Source organism: Molothrus ater, chromosome 5 (genome assembly GCF_012460135.2).
Source record: "Molothrus ater isolate BHLD 08-10-18 breed brown headed cowbird chromosome 5, BPBGC_Mater_1.1, whole genome shotgun sequence".
Taxonomy (NCBI): domain Eukaryota; kingdom Metazoa; phylum Chordata; class Aves; order Passeriformes; family Icteridae; genus Molothrus; species Molothrus ater.
Genome location: NC_050482.2, coordinates 56,653,840 through 56,677,153, shown reverse-complemented (window position 1 = coordinate 56,677,153; position 23,314 = coordinate 56,653,840). Strand labels below are relative to the sequence as shown.

The 23,314-nt window shown below is 45.1% G+C and overlaps 2 protein-coding genes across 2 annotated transcripts; both read left to right on the top strand.

Moving 5' to 3' along the window:
• Positions 1–355: 355 nt before the first annotated feature.
• Positions 356–3,463, top strand: TMEM52B (transmembrane protein 52B). The gene is made up of 5 exons (XM_036404975.1): positions 356–403; positions 989–1,032; positions 1,704–1,742; positions 2,645–2,811; positions 3,213–3,463. Exons 1-5 carry the CDS (start codon positions 356–358, stop codon positions 3,461–3,463), a joined length of 549 nt encoding a protein of 182 aa, XP_036260868.1.
• A 7,213-nt stretch (positions 3,464–10,676) lies between these two features.
• On the top strand, positions 10,677–19,844 carry GABARAPL1 (GABA type A receptor associated protein like 1). The gene is made up of 4 exons (XM_036404922.2): positions 10,677–10,893; positions 14,489–14,567; positions 15,727–15,845; positions 17,179–19,844. Exons 1-4 carry the CDS (start codon positions 10,804–10,806, stop codon positions 17,242–17,244), a joined length of 354 nt encoding a protein of 117 aa, XP_036260815.1. The 5' UTR covers positions 10,677–10,803; the 3' UTR covers positions 17,245–19,844.
• The last annotated feature ends 3,470 nt before the right edge of the window (positions 19,845–23,314 follow it).

The following is a 23,314-nucleotide window of genomic DNA, read 5'->3' as shown; positions in this document are numbered from 1 at the left end:
ATCTCATGATGCCCTTCAGTGAACAAGTTAAACATCTAAAGCAAGAACTTGTAGCCACTGCTCTTCTCCTGATCTGACTGGAAGGTTTTAGAAATCCCTTCAAAAGAGGAAGAGAACTGGGCCAATAGAATAACAAAGAAAGGCAGAAAAAATCAGGAATTGCCAGTGATAAAAAGGAAAAGAGGGAAATCAAAAACCTGAAGGACAGAAAGAAGCAGAGTAGGATTCAATACACAGCACAGAAGCTGCTCCTTCTCCTGGCCACTGGACTGGTGAGGATGAACTGAAAGTAGAAAGGACAAGAAGACTCCAAGCAGCTTGAAACACCAAGAGGCCACAAAACTACCTTACAGGGATGCATAACTCAGACGTGATCTGCTTTGTTGTAGGGAGTTTCTTTTGGGTAAGTCATCTTTGACTTTCCTCTTCATGGGGTCTCTGCTTGGCTATGGAGTTACCTTGGAAAGATGGAGGGTCATTAGGAATAATAATTTCCCAGATATTAGAAAGAGCTGGACATTTAAAAGGTACACACAGCGAAGATAATATTTGCTACTATTGCAGGGATGGTAACTCAGACATCAGGGTACCCAAGGAAAAGGAATGAAAAGGGTAGGAGTGCTGGAGGGACAGAGCAGTTTTCAAGCCAGGGTGGGTATAATAGGAAGCAGGGTATTTCGATGTTCTTAATATTTGAGCGTGGAGAAGGATCTACAGCTGGAGAATGACATGGCTTGTAGTGGAGGAAGGGAAGGTTGTGGTGATAATGAAGTTCAGAACAGTACTAAGTAAGATTTTAAGGACCACAGGAAGTTAATAAGAGTAACTTCAAATCTACAGCAAAATATACAATAGAAACAATGGAAAATAGATAACAGTGCATCTTTACCATAGGAGATCCAGACTCATAATATGAAAGATATACAAGATGCATTTGACAAAGATTTAATTCACTCTAGCTGTGTCTTTGCTGCTTTTTTCCTTCTAGCTCCCCCATGTGAGAGGTGAGGAAGGCTGCCTTAACACTGAACTGTTAAGTATTTGTCAATCTTGCTCTTCTTTAGAGAAAAGGCAATACTGGACATGGGCATTATGACCTGATGGTTGACATTTTCCAGAAAATCTTATTTAGTTGTATTAAAAATTCATATAAAATCACCATTACTGTCACTATGAACTGTATCAATTACTATTTTTATTGATCAACATGCTGATTGTGTGGTACTGCTCCTGCTGCCTATTTGCATTACTGCAATAGTTAAGAGCCTTTTGTAATTTCAATTGACTGGGATTATGAATTTAGAATCAAACTTTCCTTGAAAAAATGGTTTGAAATATACCACTTTGCTGAATATTACTATCAGTGATATCATTTTTAAGAATAATCAAAATTATATATTGACAAAAAAGAAAAACAAACATGAATGCAGATCTCTAAAGTTTGCAAAGGGAATTGGGCAAGGATAAATATCAGGAAAACAGTCAAGATATAAATCCAAGAGAAGGGTTGACCCAACAGGGATATTGATGAGGTTGGACAGCTGTGTCCTCTACAAGGCACAATGAGTATTTCATCATTGTGGCATCTGGAATTTGGACAGTAAGTGGGGAGCATGAGGGGAGAGGGAGGAGGGTACCATAGGGATCTTTGCCTTTATTTGGTGTTCTGTGGATAACTATTTCTTGTACCCTCTTCTCTTCAGCTGTTCAGGTACAGAATGGGACCGTCTGTGGTATATCTGGTAAGATAACATGTTTACTCTAAATATCTGCATCTCTAGACAATTGCAGTAGCAAAGGATGGGATTAAATGTGACCTGCTCAAGAGTGATGCCACCCCCTCCTTTTTCCTGGGATTCTCTAAATCTCTACAAGACCAAGGCAACCCCTCAGATATCTCACTGCCTTTAACAAAAGTTGACCCACCAGCCTCCTTTTTTATTCCACATATTTAGTCATATGAACACTATTAATAAAGTATTCATGGCACAATATGCCTTTCAAAAGACTGATTTTTAAAGTAAATTCTGTCTGATTTCTTAGTTATTCCCACCAGGATGAGATTAAGAAGGATGGTAGTTGCTGAAAATCTGGAAGGCTGAATTGATAAGGGTATGCCAAAGATTGCAAGATCCAATTTTTCCTCTCTGCTTGTCACTCATGACGAGATGTCTGGCATTCCTAGTTTTGGTCCCCTAGTACAAAACAGATGTTGGCAAACTGAAGCCAGTCCCCTGGAAAGCCAATAAAAAGAACCAGGTTTCTTCAGCCTGGAGGAAGCTAAGGGGATAAAGTAATTGCAGTTTTCCACTACCCAGGGGGGATCTTGAGAGAAAATAAAGACAGAGACTTCTCAGAGGTGCTCAGTAGAAGCACATGAGGCAGCTGACCAAACTGCAGAGAGGAAAATTCTGATTAGACAGGAGAAAAGATGCTTCCCCTGACGATGGTGCAGCACTTGAACAGGGGCCTGGAGGGAATGATGGATCTGCATCCCCGGATACTGTCCAAACTCAGCTGGACAAAGCCCCAGGTGACTTTGTTCAGCTTTGAGGTTAGCCGTGCTGCAAGCAATCAGAGACATTAGGAGGTGTCCTGTAAACAAAACCTTTCTGTCCTAATTCTGTGTGCCCTCCCGTTGCAGGCTGGTGCTGGTGCTCGGGGGGCTCCTGCTGCTGTGTGGCCTGGTCTCTGTCTGCGTCAGGTGCTGCTTCCAGTGCCAGCAGGCAGGGGACGAGGCGGGCCCCCAGCCCTACGAGGTCACCGTCATTGCCTTTGACCATGACAGCACCCTCCAGAGCACCATCACTTGTGAGTTGGCCTTGCCCCATCCTGGGGACTTCAGCACCCTGCGAAGGGAGGGGCTGCACTGTAAAGCCCAGCTGGTGACACCCCGGGGCTGGCAGAGGGAGGGAAGTTCATGGCCGGATGGAGGGGAAGCGACCTCTGTGCGTGCTGCAAGCTAAGGTGTCAGCTGTGAGACACGTTTGGGTGGAATAAGAGTTCAGTGGCATTTCAGGAGAGAGGAACTGTGGGATGCTGCTGGCGGGATTTCACACACATACTCTTTTAGGGAAAACTGAAGGAGCAGGAAAAGGAAACATTTTGGCTGTGGGAAGAGAAGATCCTATGCCCTGTGGGTATCCTTGCCCTCCTCTAACCACGTGATGCCTTCAGGGTGAGGCAAACAGCTTTGGTCTCCTCTCTTCCAGCTCTCCACTCGGTGTTCGGGCCTGCTGCCAGGAGGATTTTAGCCGTGGCACGCTCCCACAGCGCTGCCCAGGGCACCCCTCCCCTCTCTGCGCCTGACACCCCTCCCGTGTACGAAGAAGCTCTGCACATGAGCAGGTTCACCGTGGCCAAGGCGGGGCAGAAGGTGCCGGACCTGGACCCGGTGCCGGAGGAAAAGCCGCAGGCGCCCGCTGAGGGCAAGGACGCCCAGCCAGCCTTCCCAGGACACTGATGGATGTCTGGTTTTACCTGATAGCAAAAAATACAGGATAGCTGCATGCAGAGACTAATTCAAGTGGGCAGGGCTTTAAGAATTTCAGATTAACTCCCTTAGTCAATTGAGAAGGGGTGGTGGGGGGCGGGGGGGGGGGGGAAGAAGCAACTAAAATTCAAAATATTTTCAGATCTAGCATAGTCTAATGGCTCTCTTTGACACCTCCTAAAGAGAATTTGCATTCTCCAAGCCCATTCATTACATGCACACAACACTAGAATCACACTTTGCACAAATAAGCAGGCAGCAGGATCAAGGTGTTGAGCCATTTTGTAGGCTATTGATCTGCAGGGTGCCTGCAGATGCAGTCTCATTCCTCTTGCCTTTAGCCTAAGTTTCCTCAGGATGGCAAGAGGTCTTCAAAACAGAAAAAAAAAAAAGAAAAAAAGAAAAAATAAAAAAAAGACTTTTGCAAAGGTCTGTTGCAACCCAATATTAACATCAAACTTCTGGAAATTGACAATCATTTATAGTAAATTAAAAAAAAAAGGAAACAATCTGCTTGTAAATGAAAGACAGCATAGATACAGACAGTATGTACACAGTGTGCTCTTAATGCCCTGCAGGATACACAGAATGAACAGAGTCTGGTTCTGAATGGGATATATAGCAATTCTGAAATGGTAGTCACAAGCTCTTATATTTGAATTAAAAAATATTATATATGTACCAACAGATTAAACAAGGGGAGGAGCAAGAACACTACCTCTGAAATAAAGCTCAATCATATTTTCAATGCATTCATATAGTATCATTTATTAATTCCTAATGTTGGTGTCAAAACCAGATCAATTGAAATAAGACCATTTAAAACATGCAAAACATTTCTCAGACTGAATAATTTGTGAGTCTCGCCTAGTCAATACAAATATGCTGAACCATCCAGAAATATTAATGAAACTGGATGAACATAGGTATGGCCCATCTGTAAAACCTTGGACTAGGCTGTCAGGAGAAGGTGAGTGTTGAACCACATCAGTGTTGTCTCTACCCTGGATTCAGCACCTGAAAACATTAAAGCAGCACAACATTAAATATCACATGATGATTCATTCAGCCATGAATAAATTGCATGTATATGTTTATGTTGATATGAAGTTACAGGTCACATCTTTTTGAAATGCCTGCATGGCCCTTCCCACTGAAGTACCCAAATTCCCACTTTAGTTAATATGCTGGTCTCTTTTCCTGTGAAATACAGAAAATACAGTTATTTTGTAGATAAGAAGAACAAGGACAATGTTGGACAAGGTCCAACTACTAGGACTAGGTCCCAAACATGTTTAGGAACTGAACTGCTGTTGAGATTACAACCACAGAAAATTTTAGAGAAGATAGAATAAAGCTAAATTAAACAACCAAAACATCTTTGATGATGCCCCAGACCTTGTCCAGTCACTGGAATTTTGTATTTAAAGGAATTTAATGAGGGTCTTGATTTTGAGGTCACAAACTTCTTCCTAACTTGTCTAGTCATTATTAACTGTATCAGTAGCAAGTGAGAAACTGGAATGGAATAAGTAAAGAAGTGACATACAAGTTTATGTCCCTTCTGCTATTACACCTTTCTTCAGTCTTAGAATTGTAGAATGGTTTGGATTGGAGTGGACCTTAAAAATCATCGGGTTCCAACCCCCCTGCCATGGCCAGGGACACCTTTGGCTAGACCAGGTTGCTCAGAGCCCTGTCCAGCCTGGCCTTGAAATAATAATAATTATAACTGCTTGTGGAACACCTGTTGGAGTGACCTCTTTTATTAGCTGCTCTCTGAAGTGCTGTTCAGGCCTGGCTGCACCAAGCTGCAGAACATTTCCTGGAAGGCTCTTGTTTACTCCACAGTAAAAGCCTGAAGCAAGCCGAGACATTTGAGTCTGCTGAACATATGTCAAGTACTGTCAAGCCCAGAAACTCCCTGGAAATCTTCACAGTGCTTTCCAGGGGGAACATCCAGCTCATCCTGCCTGCAAACCCGAAGCTGTCCTGGCATTTAACACGTGATGGTGACTCTGCTCTACAGGGCAGCAATTCTGCCTAGAAAGCCCAGTAGTCCCAGTAGTCCCAGTGCAGGAGCAGACATTAAAGCATCTTTCAATTCCTGAAAACCCTTCCTGCAGTCAGGCTCAGCTCTCTCTTAAAAAGGGGCTCAGGATTGGACAGATAGCCTCTTTTCCCTCCTGGACTGAACTCCTTTGTCCTTGTGAAACAGTAAATATCCTAAAGCGCAAGTCCAGGTCTGAGGTGAAGCCTTTCCACATGATGTTCCCTGAGCAGCCCCAGTGCTGAGCTGCACCAGTGCCTCAGCTGCAGGACAAACTCACCCAGCTCATTGTGCCACAGGAGCCCGCAGCCACACGCTTGACACTGGGGATTCAGCCTGGACTGCAGCCAGAGCAGCACCTTTTGAGTGGCTTCCCATCCCTTCTCTTCTAATGCTAACACCATCAGATCTCTAGGCACATGCATACATTCCTTCCACTAATCAGGATTATTCCACAAATCAAAAAATTAAAAAAAAAAAAACAAAAAACAAACAAACAAAAAAAAACAAACAAAAAAAAACAAAAAAAAACCAAAAAAAACCACAAACCAACCCCCCCCCCCCAAAAAAAAACCAACCAAAAAACCAAAGCAGCATAAGGCAGGTGGTCCATTGCCTTCCTTTTACAAAACAGCATTCTTTGCAAAATGGTATTTGTAATTTGCAGTCCCATTAACTGGTCACTTTTCACAACCATTAAGTTTATGTATTGGCCACCAATGATTACAATATTCAACAAGTTGTTTTCGTGTCAGGGGTTCATCCCTCCCAAACCCCCAACCTTTTCCAGTTCCTTAGGATACAGCCCAAAGGGGAATCTTTGGGGGGAACCTTCATAGCTCTCATGGGAGCTATGAAGATAGCCCCACTCCCATACTTCCCATCTTAAGAAAAAACTTTTAAACACCTTTAAAACCTTTTACAAGCTTTCTATAACTTCTTACAATCTTTTACAACTTTTTAGAACCTTTCCCAAAAACCTCTGAGCCTCACACTGCAAACTTTCTATTAGTGAAAGTTATGGGCAGGAAAAATACCTTCAAATAAATTACCTTAAGTAATGTTGTATTCCTTTTCCCAGAAAGGGTAGAGTGATCTACTCACCAGAGCAGGAAACAGGAAATTCTCCCTGAAAGTATTTTGGTGTGCACTGGAGTGCTGATGGTCCACTGAGCTGGCACCTCTTTGTCCCATCTGGGGTACCAGAAACTAGGCATCAAAAGCTGGGAAATAAACTCTTTAACCAATTTGTTAGAGTAGAAAGTCAACATAACTTTATTCAGTATTCGGGTACATGGGGATATCTCCACAGAACATGCCAGTTATCAAACCTTTAACGATTTATACATTTGAGCAAACAAAGAAATTAGTGTTCATTGGCTTACAAGCTACAGAGTTCTTTTCATTAAGTATTCTATCACCTATTGTTATTTATTTATTGCTTCTAATGCAAATTAATCCACATTTTTAGTCTTTTTATTATTTATTTCTTTTTCCCAGATAAAGAGAATCTCAGTAATTGTCTTTGTTAGTTTCTCCCTCATCTCCAGTTTCTGTATGTGTCTTTGATTATAAATTCTGCATTTCTTGTGTCCAGGTCTCAACAACAAATTTCTCTCTCTGGTCAAAGAGCATTGAAGCACGTCAGTCCCTAAATTTGTAATTTGTTTTTCTAACACATGGGCATCACCCATAGCTTGCCTGTCATCTGTTACTCAATTCATGGATTAAATCTCCTTAAAGCAATTCCCTCCCCACACTGCTGCACAGGCTCCTTTTAAAAGAAATATTAACTTGTTTGGTAACAGTGCCACCTTTAGGTTCCCCTAAAACACAGAGTACTTGAGAAAAACCGGTTTTCAGAAACATCCCACTGGCCCCACTGTTGCTGTCGCTCCTTTGTTTTCACAGGAACAATGATGCTCCTCCCCAACAGGCCACTCGCAGTCACTGGCTGGAACAAATGGATCTCAAACTCTTCTTTGCGTGTCTGGGCTGTTGTCCTTTGCTGCTGCATTTGATCATGCAGCAATTGTGATTGTGCCCCTTAATCTCCTCAGAACATCATTTGTATGCCTTTAAGCAACTTCAGCTGAAGATGGACCATACAAGAAGTATGGTAAGAAAGAGCATCTTTTTTTATTAAAAAAAATTTAAGAAATTGTAGAAAATAGAGCAGCAAGACAGCAGCCCAGCATGGACAATACTGAGTGCTTTCCTAGAGGAAAGGAAAACATTTACACAATTAGACATTGTTTACTGGGAGTGACTAACCCTGTGCCCTCATCCAAGACCAATGTGCCCATACTGGCTCTGAAGGTGCTACAGATCCAGTGCCAAGAGAAACTGGTGACCAGTCATGAGGGATACAGCAGGGACACCAGGCAAGGACTGTGCCATGGGTGGCAAGCAAGCAAATCAGAAGCATAAGTACCCTCAGGTATGCCATCTGTGATTTAATCACCATTCAGACCACAAAGCACAAATTTTCTGACAAAAGAGACTTTGATATGCAGAGTCCATAATTAAGATTCTAAAAAAATTTTTTAAAAAATTAAAATTAAAAAACAGTCTGTAGAGGCATAAATTACCCAGGGGGAGGTAATAATGAAATAAATATGCAAGGGAGTCCAGAGTTATAATTAGGAGGACTGTATAGTACGGCACAGGCTGCAAACCCTGCCCCCAGGTTCTGTGCAAATATTTTTGTCTCCTGCTCCTATGGCTGCAGCATTGGCCACACTTGGGAAATCCCTTGTGGAATGTACCCACATGACCTGCAGACACAGCAGTACAGTACGTGCTCAGAGCTGTGCTGATACTCTAAGTTAAGAAAAAATATATTGTTTTGACAGTCCTTGAAGGAGCACTTTGTGCTGGCAGTCCAGGGGAGGAAAATTAGCCAACACCATTTCCAGTTCCTCCCTCTGGCAAACGAATCCAGAACGTGGGGTTTGTCACATGCCCATGGGCTGACATTTTAACAACCCTAAGTCAGATGTTTAGGTGTTTGTCACTGCTTCTGCATGTATCATCTTCCTGCCTGCTTTGCCAGTGACATTATTGTTATTATTGAGGCTGAAGGAGAGAGCTGGGAATTCAGTGCCTGACGAAGTGGGGAAGCAGGAGGAGCGAGTCTTGGGGCTGCACATCCAGGGCTGCACATCAGGGCAGGGAGAGACTTCAGTGAGGAGAAGTCACCCAGCAATCTGCTCACAGGACCATGTCTTTGCATCAGAACAGGAAAAAAAAACCAAAAAAAAAAAACTTCTCTCTGATTTGTCATGAGAAACTAAAACCAGGTGTTACCTTAGCTGCCTTGGGAGCAGTCCTGGGGATAAAAAGAGCAATTCACAGGAAAAGAGGAGTTTGAGATCAGTCTGTTTAAATTGCCAGAATATGTTGGTGGCTTAGGTGAAACAGGCTAGAAAAGTTTCTCTCTTTTGTGCTTGAGGAAGAGGCATCACTACAGACCTTCAGTACACCTCAGCAGCTGCTGTGCTGCAGGCAGTTAGGAAGCAAGGAGGCCAACCACAGGCCTTATATAAAAGTTTAATGCCATGAAACCAGAATTTTCCTTGGATCTAAACCCTGGGGTTCCTTCAATCCAAGCTATTTGCTATGGGACTGCAAATAGTTCCTTCTGACTTCCTTCTGACTCACCCCTCTGATCTCCTCTGACCTGGCAACCACGGGAGAATGTTTACATGTCCTAGGACAGACAGAAACATGTTGATGGTGCTTCCTATACAAACCTGAGGCACACAAATAGTGAGGGCTGGGACACACTGGCTGGTGGCATTCCCGTTGAGAGCTGCTTGATCCTTAGGAGATTTGGGCATGCACCTGCTGGAACTGACCATTAGCAGGAGGTCACACTACCCCGTACTAAATAAAAGTATTTGGTATAAAAAAGGTACCAGTAATAAAAGCTTAGAAAGTAAAGGACCTGCCAGAGTTTATTGCAGACACACTTCAGCCATCCAAAAGTAGGTGTCATGATTCGGGTGAGAAAAATCACACCCCAACACACCTTTTTCTACCCCTGTTCATCCTCAGGCAAGACACTGGGTTGAATTAGGAAATCTGTGTCTTTTACCTCTGCCTTTGGTGTGGCCATGGAGAATCACCTGGCTGTTCCACTCATATTCTGCTACAGCTAAAACACCTGCACAGATAGAAGATGAGCCTTGGCAAAATTCTGCTTCCTGTAGGTAAAGGATGCAAAGCAGAAATAATTTAACACAATCCAACTCATAGTCCCTAGGGTAGCAGCAATTGATTTTTATCCTGATTTCAGCATGCTGAGCCATTCATTAATATCTGCTCTTCTGCTGATCAGTGAATAATTGTGAGTGATCTACTCCTAGGGGAAAAAAAACCCGGATATTTTACACATGAAAACAGTACGTGCCAGCTGAGTAACTGGGCCGAAATTGGCTCGCTGTTTCGGCTTGTCTGCAGACCTTTGGGTGTCTGTTGTTTGCAACACGCATCTGGTGTGACACATCACATGGCACACTTTCTGCCACCGACAAGCCACTAACAAGGCAACAGCCCCGATCCAGCAGCCACGGGGACGAGAACAAGCAATTATTTTTGTGTGTGCGTGTCACACCTCGCAGCCGCGGAGAGCGCAGGTGACATTCACTCGGACCAGTGGGGGCATTCGGGCCTCGCCCGGGGAGCCCCGAGCCGCGTCCCCCAGGACGGGTGCGGTGCCCCGGTACGGCTAGGGCCGTGTTCATAACCCTGAGTCACGCTGCGGAGGGCGGGCGGCGCTCTGCTGCCTTTAAGCTAAAAAAAAAATTAGTTTTTAAATATTTATTTGTTTGTTTGTTTGTTTACGCATTGCCGGGCAATAAATCTCTGCCCGAACGGGAGGCGCCCTCCCCTGTCCCCTCACCTCTCCCCATCCCGGGCACCGCGGCGCCTCCCCATGACGTCAGAGCGCGGCTCGGCTCGGGGGGCACCTCCCCGTGACGTCAGAGCGCGGCTCGGCTCGGGGGGCATCTCCCCGTGACGTCACGGCTCGGCTCGGCGGCGGGGCCCCTCCGCGTGACGTCACCCCGCGAGGGGTCGGGGCGGTGCCTGTCCGTGACGTCAGAGCGGCGCTGTGTCGGGCAGCTCCGCGCGGGGCGGGAGCGGCCGGAGCGCGGCGGGCGACGGGGCCGGGCGGAGCTCTGTGCGCAGCGCGGCCGGGGCGGAGGCAGCGCAACAGCAGCAGCCGCAGCCGCGAGCGGAGGGACAGCCCGGCGCCATGAAGTTCCAGTATAAGGAAGACCACCCGTTCGAGTACAGGAAAAAAGAAGGGGAGAAGATCCGGAAGAAATACCCCGACAGAGTCCCCGTGAGTGCGCGCTGCCAGGGCGGCCATGGCTGCGAGCCCGGGCTCGGCCGCCTTTGTTTTCCGTGCTGGCCGTCGGCTGCTGCTCGCCTTCTTTTGAAGGCGAAAGAAATGAGTTTAGTGCAGATGATGGTGATCTCGCTGGTCTGATTCAAACCCCCGGCTGCTTTTCTCCTTAGTGCGAAGCTGGGGCTATTTATGATGCGCGAAGGGCTGCAGTGTGGGTGGGGGGTGGAATACACCTTTTCCCCTGGGATCCGCAGTAACTCCAGTGGGAACGCTGCTGGTCTTTTTCTGGCATGCGTGGGGGTGAGTGGGGAAGGAGCTCACCCTTGTTTCTGTGAAAATGGAGATCCGTGAGTGGGCTAACCGGGTACTCTTCATACTAAACATGGTCTGCATCCGGGTCATCTCATACGTCCCTGTTATTTTTATTTTTACTTCAGTTTGGCATGTCTTTTCTATATAGCCTTGCTCTTTTCCTTTGCATGAGCAAAAACATGATACTTCTCAACCCTTTCGCCCTCCTGTTTAATCATTCTGTGGAGAAAATGTCACTTGGAATGCAAGGTCATCTAGCTAAATTTTGCTTCCTCATTCTTAGGCCCCTTTGGAGTGCCTGTGGGAAACTTCTGGCTTCGTAATTCCGAATAATTATTGGGATGAAAACAAAAAGAAATGACAAATCTAATTAAGTGTAGAGTGTTTTTTCCTTTTTAATAAGCATTTTGCAAGTATTCTTTTTTCCTATCCCCACTGTAGAGGTCTGCCCTAGATTTACTGCACAGGTGTACTGCATTTAAAAAAACTGGGATCGCCTTGTAAAACTAATGACAGAGGGGGAACAGTTACACTCCATGTTTTCCCTGCAGGCTAACAGCATGTTTTTTCTTGGGAGGGACCCTCAAATAGACTTGAAAAAGTGTTTGGAAGTCAGTATTTGGGTGTCTTTGTTCTCTCTGTTTTTGGGAGGCCTGGCATAGCATAGGTTGAGCATGCAGCTTGAAGTGTGTGGGGTTGGGCATTTATGATGAGGGCTCTGTAGGTCGGCCAAGAGAGAAGGTGTAAATTGAGGATTAACGTGGCAGATTGCACAGCAGGCCATGACAAATGTGTCAGGAAGAACCCTGTGGGGAGCCCAGGACGAGGCCCAGTCTGGCAGGAGATAAAGGAGGTCAAGATAGGGGGGGCATCAGCAGAACTTTGTGAAGAAAACTAGGACCAGAATAACAGGGTGTGCTGGAGCAAAGGATCATTGGAATGATGCATGGCAAGGCCCAGATGTGGATTATTAGGGATAGCCTCTTGACAGAGCTGCATACAAAGAAATGAATGCAGCACTCTGTTCTTCACATCACTTCTGTGTCTGCCCTTCCTGACAGCAGGATCCTTGAAGATGTCATCCTTTTGGCTGCCTACACTGCAGTACCGTGATACATCTCAGCATTTTGATGAGATTTCGCTGCCCTGCATTGTCACAGTCACCACTCAGCAACAGCTCAAATGTAGATAGTCTGTATTCTGCCCTTAGGATTTTCCTAGAAGGCTTTTTTAGGTATGTGAAGGGTTTAGTGCTTCAGAAGAGACAACCTGCATTATCCAGCAAACTGACTGCAGTTGCCAGTCAGATTAGCAGAGCACCTTCATTCCTTCTGTGCATCTTTGCAGGAAGGAGATGTTTCTTAACATCTCTTAAGTCAGTGGTCATCTGATTTAAATCTTTCCTAGGGGATTATAAGCCCCAACACTCACCTTGTTCTCATAGGCATGACTTCTTTTCCTTTATTATCTAATGATCAATCTACAAGCCCCCTCCTTCCCCCCCACCTCCAGTTAGGGTAGTCACAGCAAGCAGTTTGGCTTGTCAGTAGGACTTTTTAATTGGAGGCAAGAACTAAAGGTTTCTTCCCACTGCAGTTTACTGTGTTAGATACTGCTTTGTTTGGCTGTGCTGGTAAAAAGTGTGAGAAGTGCTGTTGCTGTTCAGTGAGATTGTGGTACTGTCCTTCCCTCACAGCATTTACCAGCTGCATCTTGTACAGAAATGCATGTCCTACCTCATACTGCCTGAAGGAGCTTGAGTGTCTTGTGCTAACTCAGGTACTTGAAAATCTTGAAGTCGCTGAGGCAACCATGTTTCTATTTTAAAATCAAACCCGGAAATTTCAGGGGATTTGGCTGTGCTGGCCACATTGAAATGGAGCACAGGGAAAATGTGTCCTACTTGGTACCTCTCTGGTGTGAGATATTTTGCAGACACTCACTTGGCTCTAGAAGGATTCAGGTTAGCACAGCACCATGTCCAGGCTAAAATACACCAAGCTCACAATAACATTTTGTTCTGGTGTGGTGTCTCACTGGTGGGGCAACATCGTTTTGCTTCCAAAGAAGGCTTAGTCCACAGCAGTTCAACCTTTTCTGTTACACAACAGCTGTATTTGCTAATTGGGGTTGCCAAAGAACAATGGGAACATGGAACCCTTAGAAATTAGTCCCACGGTGTTTCAGGTGGAGTATTTACTAGTATAGGGCCTAAGGGAATTAAAAAATTTAGAAAGTTCAGAAAATCCAGGTTTAGATTTAGTGTGGGTGGTCAGAATGGCTTCTGCAGAACAGCAAGCCACATAAATTGAAACGTGATGGATCTTTTACCAGTTCAAAAATACATATCACAAAAAAACCTGCATTTTTTTTTCTGCACAAACACAGCAGTTCCAAAGGTTTCAATGGAAAAGGAGATCAGGTCACTTTGGAATAATTCCTGTTTCTGAGGTAAATATTTTGCCTAGCTCTGCTAACAAAAATTATCTTTTAGCAAAAGACCTCTTGGTCTGTTTGATCTTAAAGCTGCTGTGCTTTGTATATTTCTGTGTTGGAAGGAAACTGGTATTTTTGTCAAGAGATCTCAATGGGTCCAGTTGCCCAGATGGTAGGCTGGTTTTAATTATTGTATGTTTACTTGACTAAGGAAATTTCCATAGCTATGTGAAATATGGATAATAAACTTAAAGGATATGAATTTCAGAGTAGATGATAACTCCTGAAGAACTGGAGATTAAAAAAAAAATCCCCAATGAGCTGTAGTTTCTCTTTAATTCTTTGCTTCATTCTAGAGCACTTGGTGTTGGTGAAAGTAGAAATTAGGATGTGGGACTACTGGGAGTAGGGCTGATTTTGTGCAAGGCAGTTTGGAACTGTAACCTGGAAACAGTTTAACTTACTTGTGTTTGTGTATTAGCCTCCTGACAGCTTCTTCACACAAAATTAACCTGAATTGGGAACATCAAGGTGTCCTAATTATTTTTTTTCCTCAGCCATTGTGGTTTATTTTTATGTCTCTTCTGGACTCTTTTTTTCACTCACCATGCTCGCTGCTGCAGGCCTGGGCTCCTAGCACAGCTATTGGGAGTGATTTTAGGTTGTCTTCTGTTCTTCTTCTTTGAGTCATCTCACCTGTGTGTTCTTTAATGTTGTGTATTTGTTACAGATTACCTAAAGGCCTGGTATGAGATGGTAATATCCACTGACACTTTTTGGACCATTTTGGTTTATGATACTCATCATCTGTTTCTTGCATTCTCTCTCTCTCTCTTTCCAGGTAATCGTGGAAAAAGCACCCAAAGCCAGAGTACCTGACTTAGACAAAAGAAAGTATCTCGTGCCTTCTGACCTCACAGGTAACAATGCCTACCTCCTTTCTTCCTGATTTTCAGTTAGAGGGTACACAGTGCTCTTGTTCTGAGGGTATTGTGTTTCCCATCATTTCCATCAGTATTAGAAGGGCTGGTAGCTCTGTCCATCAGTATTAGAAGGGCTTACTCTGAGGGCTGGGAACTCCTCAGCAGTGAGACATGAAGGTTGGGGAAAGGAAGGAAAAGAAGTGCTTTTTACTCTGTGATCAGCGCAAAGAAAATATCCAGACAGGCTCAACATCTCATTTATCTGCTGTCCTTGTTATAGTTACACGTTATAGCCTGGATTACAACATGCAGAATTCTCTGAGATCTTTTGAGGTATCTCACTGGCTTAGCTAGCGTGTCATAGCTGAGTTCCAACCATGACAACAGTGACTAACTAAATTGTGTATCATGGGCAGTGTCATGGCCAGTCAATGAGGACCTAGCTGCAGAGTTGCCAGAGGCTGTACGCTTGTTGCAGGAAGAGACAAGTTCTTGCAATAGTCCCATCCTTTTTCCACCGCTGTAGTCATAGCTACAGAATTCTTTTTTCTGAATGGTCATGGTGATCTTGAGTGTGATTACATCTGTTTTTGTTTAAGAACATGCAGGCGAACAAGAACATGAGTTAAAGGAACAGCATTTCTTCTTCTTGCAGTATTTAATGGACTGTGAAAAACTTTCTTGTGCAATATAGTTCAAGTAAATAATAAGGATGTTTTTTTTTTCAGGAATGATATAACCATTTACACCAAGGCTAAATTCTCTAAGGTGTCTTTGATCTGTAGGATGTAAAGGTTAAGCTAGTTAAAGGTCTTCTCACCAATTCCCCTCAGTAGAGCATTTCATACCATAGTAGGTGGAGTGTGGCATAGTAGATGGAGAGGGGACGTGGCATGGGATGTGTACCTGAGAAACTACCAGCTCTGAGTGGATTGGCTGCTCATGTGGTTACAGTCATGAAGTTACTGCTTTCTTCTCTTGCTTTTTTCCTGCATTGTTCATGTTCTCCTACTTTTTATATACAGCATGTGACTTCCACCATCAAAAGAAAACAGTCATGGTTAGGGTTAAAATACAGAAATAAACAGCAACAACAACAAAAAAAAACCCTCCAACATTCCTTCTGCATCTAAAGGCATTCTTTGTTCCTCTTCAGTTGGTCAATTCTACTTCTTAATCCGAAAGCGGATCCACCTGAGGCCGGAAGATGCTTTGTTCTTCTTCGTCAATAACACCATCCCTCCCACCAGTGCTACCATGGGCCAGCTGTATGAGGTAAGCCTGGCCCTTTTCTCTTGCCTTTCATTGGCAGGAGCAATGTCCAGAAGTGTCAGTGGTTTCAGCTTGGTCACAGATGCCTGAACACAGGCACCCTCTTGCCCTGAGCTGTATCCCATCACCTGGTCAGGGGAGTTCCATCCCCCACTTAGGAGCCTGGGGAGCCTTATCAATTCAGCTGTTGTTTGCTGTTGAAAAGGTTGTGGCAAATACTTGCCCCAGCAATGATCTATTGCTCCTACTACTTTAAGAAAGTATTGAAATAAACCACTTCCTTTTCACAGATTGGGGCTAGGGAGGGTGGCGAACATAAGTTTTGTTGTGTACACAAAAGAGATTTCCTTTTAGCCAGTAAAAGTAAGTAAAAAGCCAGTAAAAGGGCCAGTATCACTGGACATCCATCTGTCTATGAATACTTTCTTGAGGAACACTTATTCTTTGCCTAGAATTACTTTTTCCTCGCTTGTACTGTGTAAGTGAGGATTACATAGGATGCTGCGAGCATTGCTGCCCACTATTTCTACTCAGCAGTGTTATTTGATCAATCTTAAAGGCATATTGGATGCCCATATTTCTCAGCTCTATAGCCATTATATCATGGGTGGCTTGCAGCCTGGATTGATTTCTCCTTGATTTCTCCTTCTGCTGGGTGTTTTAATAAAAGAGCTCTGACGTGGTGCTGTGAGCCTTGTTTGGCCTGTCACTTTTTGACAGTAACTGGATACTTCATCAGTCTGTGTACTGATGAAGATAATAAAAGATAACACAGGCAGGGTGCTTTTCAAATCTGAACATGTCAAAGGAAAGTGTCTGACTGTCCAGAGCTGAGGTCAGATCTCTGTTGCTGGCACTCCACAGAACTTTTGTGTCAGTGTAATCACTTAACATATCAGGTCTACTGCTCGTATATAAAACAGGACTTAGAAATACAGTCACTTGTCAGAGCATTCTGAAAAATTAAAAATACCATCTAGAGGTGACTTTTGACTTGTTAAATCCTTCCAATTCTCTCTCTCAGTCTTAAGACCACACCACTGCTGACATACTGGTGAACAGTCAGAGCTGTTTCTGTTGCATGCTTGCAACACAGCCTGGCTGTGGCTCTTCAAGTAAATTCCCTGTGTACAGAAATGTGTCCTGCCTGTGGGTAGAAGCAGAGCTGTGGCCAGAGTTCTCTTTGGTCTAGGGAAGCAAAGCCTTCAATGTAAATGGAGAAGAGCAGTGAAAGAGAAGTTACCTGCTCGTGTTACAATGATCTCTGGGTTGAGCTTTCTCACATGCAGTGAGTTCCCAGCTTTGGCTCCTCACTTTGTCCCTTTGTCCCTGGCAGGATAACCACGAGGAGGACTATTTTCTCTATGTGGCCTACAGCGACGAGAGCGTCTATGGCAAGTGAGCAGCAGCCCCCCAGGCATGCAGGCTGGATGGACTGATGGAATGGATTGGCGGGGAGGAGGTTGCTGGAGAGGCAGGAGGAGAATGCATGAGAAGAGAAAAAGAGAACTGGAAGTGAACCACATGCACAATGTCATCAGCTTCCACGCATTAATTATCACCGTTATTTTTTAAATTGAGGGGGAGTCAGGGTAGGGGGACAGGGTGAACTTGAAGACTAAGGAGAGGTTCCACATTGGGGGGTGGGGAAACTCCACTGTTCACAATTCTTCTCTTGCCACAGCTGGAAGTAGTTAGTGCTGGAGGCTGCTAGACAAGCCAGTGTAGTGAAGCTCCAGGAGAGTGACTGGGCAGGATGGCCATTTTCATGTAACCCTTTCATTGGATGAAGAAGGCATGCCACATATTGTCACTGACCTTGTCCTGTCTTGTCCATGGCCCCCATTCAGTGAGCTGTGAAATACTTCACTCTGAAATACTTCAGCCTCCCACATGAGGCTGTCCTGTGCTGACAGTCTTCCCTCCAGGTACTACCTGTGAATTGTTCTGAGGGTATTGTGTTTCCCATCATTTCCATCAGTATTAGAAGGGCTGGTAGCTCTGTCCATCAGTATTAGAAGGGCTTACTCTGAGGGCTGGGAACTCCTCAGCAGTGAGACATGAAGGTTGGGGAAAGGAAGGAAAAATTCTGCAATTTTTTTTTCCTTTGTTGCTTTAATTGCAACTGCTGGACAGAAAAATGACCCTTTTGTTCTTTTCAGTGTAGTCAACTGATAAACTCGTAAGCACAGGGCTAGAAAGGACCTCAAGAGCCCACACCAGTATCCCCAACATGCCCACCATGGCTGCTCATCAAACTTGTTCTTACTGAACTTCACTGAGGAACATCCTGGAGGCTGCTGAGATTGTCTTTTCAGTTCCTAGCTAGCCTACAAGTGAGATTGCTTTTCCTGATACCTAACTTTAGCCACCCTTGCTGTGCATTAAGGCAACTAACTACTAGTGGTCTTGTTTTTGGTGAACACAGAAAATTATCTATCAGTGTTGTCCTTGTACCAGTCTTCTGCAGATTTGAAGATGGCAGAGTTCCTGTGGGTTTAACCTTCCCTTCCATGTCTCATCCCTGTACAGCCCTTGCACCACGTGCACAAGCGTAGGAAATCAGTCACTGCCACTTGTGTTCTGTTGGCTTTTTGTGATTAGGTAACAGTGCCTCTCTGTGCCACAAGAGAGGTTCTTTTAGACTTGAAGGGAGAAGGGAATAGATTATCTGTAGATTTTTTTTCTTATTTTGTTTTAAGCCAGTGTTGTTCTTAGGAGGGTGTCAGAGGCTGTGCAAGCCTTATGCTGTCATGCCAAAGCAGTTTCCTCTCAGTGGCAGGAACAGCAGATTTTCCCATTACTGCCGTAACTATGATGAAGGAATAGGTCTTGGAGAGTGAGCTGACTTTCAGGAAAATTCTGGGGTCTTATCTAAAAATCAGAGGAGTAGGCCTGAATTACTGTAAACATTCCTACATTTAAAAGAGGGACCAAGAGGGAGGAAAAGAGAAGAAGGATGGAGAATACAGGTGAACTCCAAATTAAGTTGAAGGCATTTGCTCAATTTACTTACTTGTAAAGTTAGATCACCATTCCCTGTGTTCCTCAGGAATGAGAAATCAAGATGGGTGCTCCTCTGAGTGTGGGGAACAGGAAATCAGGTTTCAGTTTCTCTGACTGTTGTTATATGGAGGTGCATGAGGCAGGAGAGCTGATGGGAGTGTCAGGTGGGAGTTACTGGCAGAACTGCGTGAAGGTCAGGGAGGGCAGCATGGTGGGGTGGGAGGGTTACTGCCTGTGTGGGTGGGAAGTACCAGAAGAATGGGAGAGAAGGGAGGAACCACAGAGGATGCAGACAGAGTAGGCAGAATAGGCAGACAGAAAATGAGGGTGCAGATGATGAAGTGGTTGGCATAATATCCCCAGTATTACATCCTGAACTTCAGGTTTGCTTTTCCATCCTGTGTTCATCTGGAATAAATGTGTTTGGATGAGTTGTACCTACTGCCAACTTGGATAACTGCACTGCCTGCACTGCTCAGTCCTCTCTTTTAGACTCACTCTCCTTCCACTACCAGGGTTTCTTCACATCCTTTGGGTGCAAATCTGCATCAGTCTCTTATTTTAGGAAGCTCTGAATATTCTGAAGCAGAGGACAGACCCAGGAGGCTTTCTAGGATAAAAGAGAAGACACAGGCAGATGGTGTGCATCTTTCTGCTGCTGTCCCACTTGTTCATGCCAAGCACGTGGTTAAGCACACTCAGGGGAGAAAGAGTTGGCATCTGGGGTGCTTGGTTTTGTGTTCAGTCCTCCCCTCCCACTGCTGGGTTTAAATGACACGTGGGACTAATCACAACTGTTTGTTAAGTGTAGAGTTTACAATTTAATTTAGTTCTTTTACAGTTCTTTCAACTGAATTGTGGCATTTCTGTTTTTGTGCTAGTATTGTACAAGGTAATGATGGTAATTTTTTTGTGTTGGTTAGCTGCAGGTTCTTGTAAAATAAAGTTCAGACTAGAGCTTAATCAACTTATCAATAAAGATGCATTTGAAAATCACAGATTGGTCCAAAATGGGTGACTAGCATTTCTTCCCGATGTGGGCTTGTAAATGAAGGGATGACTTTGCCAGAACTTTTGCTGCTACTTTTTCCCACAACCCCAGGTTTACTCTCTCCTGGCTACCAGGACAAGTCCCATCTCTCCTATTTTTGGTGGTATTGTCACATACACACCTATCTGTGTCTTGCTATGCCACTAGTGGGACTTTTAATTAAGACCTGGATGATGTAAGAAAGTCTTAATATGCATAATGAATACACTGATGTATTTTCTGCCATTTTAAGGCCTTGATGGGCCAGTCATGGGGCCTCTGGGGCATCACCAGCCCTGCCTGTCCCTGCCAGGCACCTTGGGCCACCTGTCCCCATGCCCATGGCCAGGACTGTTTGTATCTGTCCTGGCACTGTCCCTGTCAGCCCCTCAGGACTGTGGCCAGCTCTCCTGGCACTGTCCCTGTCAGCCCCTCAGGATTGTGGTCACCTCTCCTGGCACTGTCCCTGTCAGCCCCTCAGGATTGTGGCCACCTGTGTTGGTGCTGCTGCAGCAGGGCTGGCCTGCAGCTGCCCTCAGCCCCACACAGCCGTGAGCACCCTGAGGCCCTGCCCTCAGCCCAACACAGCCATGAGCCTGCTGAGACCCTGCCCTCAGCTCTGCACAGCCATGAGCCTGCTGAGACCCTGCCCTCAGCCCTGCACAGCCATGAGCCTGCTGAGACCCTGCCCTCAGCCCTGCACAGCCATGAGCCTGCTGAGACCCTGCCCTCAGCCCTGCACAGCCATGAGCACCCTGAGGCCGTACCCTTGCCAGGCCCTGGCAGGCAGGTGGGATTCCTGCCTCATCACCAATGGATGGGGCTGGTCACCACCTCTGGCTGTGCTCCACTGCCTCTGGTGGGTGCAGTAGGATAAGTCCTATGTGCTGTGCCAGCCAAGTCCCTCATGGAGCCAGGCGTCCATCCTGTGTCACCACAGCCCAGGCTGAGGTGGAACTTGCCATGGGAAGAAGTGAGAGAGGCCCAGGGTGCCTGCTATGCATCCTCTAAACGTAGGAGAGCAAAGATAAGGAAATCTGGGATTCCTTGAAAAAGAACCCTGCAGTAGTGACAAATGAGGTTGCTTTTCCTTGCGGATATCTGTGCATGAGGGGGAAGGAGTCCTGCTGGGAGCTGGCAAAACCAGTGGGTGCCATTTGTTCAGCACCATGACTCCAAGCCAGGCTCTGGCAGTGCGTGAAGAGGAAAGGGATGCATGCTGTCATCTGGAGAAGCAGTGACAGACGTGCCACTTCCTACCCCTCCCTCCCTTCTTCCATGTCACCTGTGGTTTGTGTGGATCCCTCTGGCTGAGGGGGCAGGAATGGGCCATGGCGATGCTCCAGGGGCACCATTGGCTCCAGCCCTTTGCATTGAGCGAGGGAGTTGCTTGGAGTGATAAAATCAAGAATTACAACACTGAAATCCACAGGCATAAAACTTGCTATGCTTAATAGGACCTTCTCTTCCTGCTGCATACAGAGGGGAGCCACTGTGAGAGCTTCTGTTGCTGCTACTGAGGGAGAGAGTAATTCATCCTGCATTGGAGCCTACCCACATCAGCAATTTCTGAGCTCATATCCACCACTGTGACTGAAACAAGCTGCCCCTGTATGGCAGAAGGGTGCTGTGACTACAGCCAGATGGGCACAGATGCAGCTAAAAGCATACGCTATTAGCTGAAATAATTAGAATTTCAGATTCACATACAGTAAAGATTTTTCTGTGTGGATTGTGGTATTGTCTGCTGGCTCAGGTAGAAAAGTGGTATAAAGTATATCTAAGTAGTCATCTCCCACTCCCTCTCTCACCCCTTTCCAAGGAAAATGGTGCCACAGATGTTTGTACCTGCCATGCTGCTTTGCATGTTTGTATCAGTGCCATTGCTGAGAGGCACTAACACAAAATATGCAGGCCAGTACATTGCTGAATGTAATTTACCTGGTCCAAATGTGGAATATCAGCTTGTGCTCCAAGGCTGTTTTATTTATAACCTTTGTTTTGTGGGTTATAGAAATGATATTAAAGCAAGGCCTGGGGGAAATTATAAGCTCAGCTGGCTTAGAGAGGTTAAATAATTAATACTCTGCCTTGGTCACTATTGCTGCACCTGGGATCCTTTCTCCAGTCATCCTGATGCTTTCCTTTGAAGAAAATATTTTCCTGAAGCAGAGACTAACAAGTTAAGAGATCACTTATTTTGAGGCCTTACAAAATCACCATGAAGGCCATATCTGGACTAATATAAAATGTCCCAAGTTATGCTAGACACTGATGTTTTCATTTCCATAAAACAGTCATGTCTGAGATGAAATAAACACTGATTAAAACAGAAATAAGACTACCAGAGGGAGAAAGTATAGCTCATTGTTGTCATTCAGTCTCAGATGAGTGCTTCCCCAGGGTGAGGCACAGAGAGTGACTGGAGAGCTCATTGCTGACATGGCACTTCCAGGACTGACCCGAGCACAGCACAGCTGACCACAAGCAGCAGCTGCCCCAGCCCCTGTTGCCAATCTTTAGGAGGTGTTTGTGTTCCTGGAAGCTTGCAGGCATCCCAAAGTACAGCCCAGGCCTGGATATAGATGTGTTACAGGAATTAGTTAATATTCTACTGAAAAAGCTGGATCTTGCAGCACCTTTCACTAAAGGAAGGTTCTGATTCACCCTGATTTTGCACCCTGGCCAATGCCATCTGCATATTGTACTGTTCTTTGGGAATCAAAAGATTGTTAATGAATGCTAAAAGCGGTGCTACATGGAAGCAGGGGGAGAACATAAAGGTCCTAACTTTCAAGTGAGGACATTGCTAGAACTGCAATAAGGTTGAATGTACTGAATTATTAGCTGAAGGAAAAACTGATCTGATTAATTTCCTGACCACTCTTTATTCCCCCCATATCTGGGAGGAGTCTTTGTCAGAGCTCAGGACCCTGTTTTGGCTTTTTGTCACAACCCTCTCTTTATCACTTGAGCTGCCTCCTGCAGTGTCCTCACACCTTTCAGAAACCTAGAGGGCTTTCAGGAGGTTGCAGTGTTTGTGCCTCACCATCCTTGAGCCAATGGATATAGCCTTTTCAGGCTGATAAAACCTTGGGTTTGATAGCTTGCTACTTGACCCCTTTACCATTTTCCATGTAGCAGCAGACCTTAAGGTCAGTGAATGTAAATTCTTACATTAATAAATCCCTACTGTTTGCAGAGGATTTAACTCTCTGCTGTTTGCTAGGGTAAAAGCATTATAGGGCAAAAGCATTCCCACTCAGTGTTGCCAGCACATGTGGCAAGTGTCACAGCTGCCACCAAATCTGCAGACTGTTTCCTTGCTGCTGAAAATCTGGCTTTGCTCTCCCAAATAGGATCCCTTCTGCTAGTGCTCAGCAGATATGGCTGCTGTTCCCAAGGGACTGATGGAGCACAAAGGGTGACAAGAGGG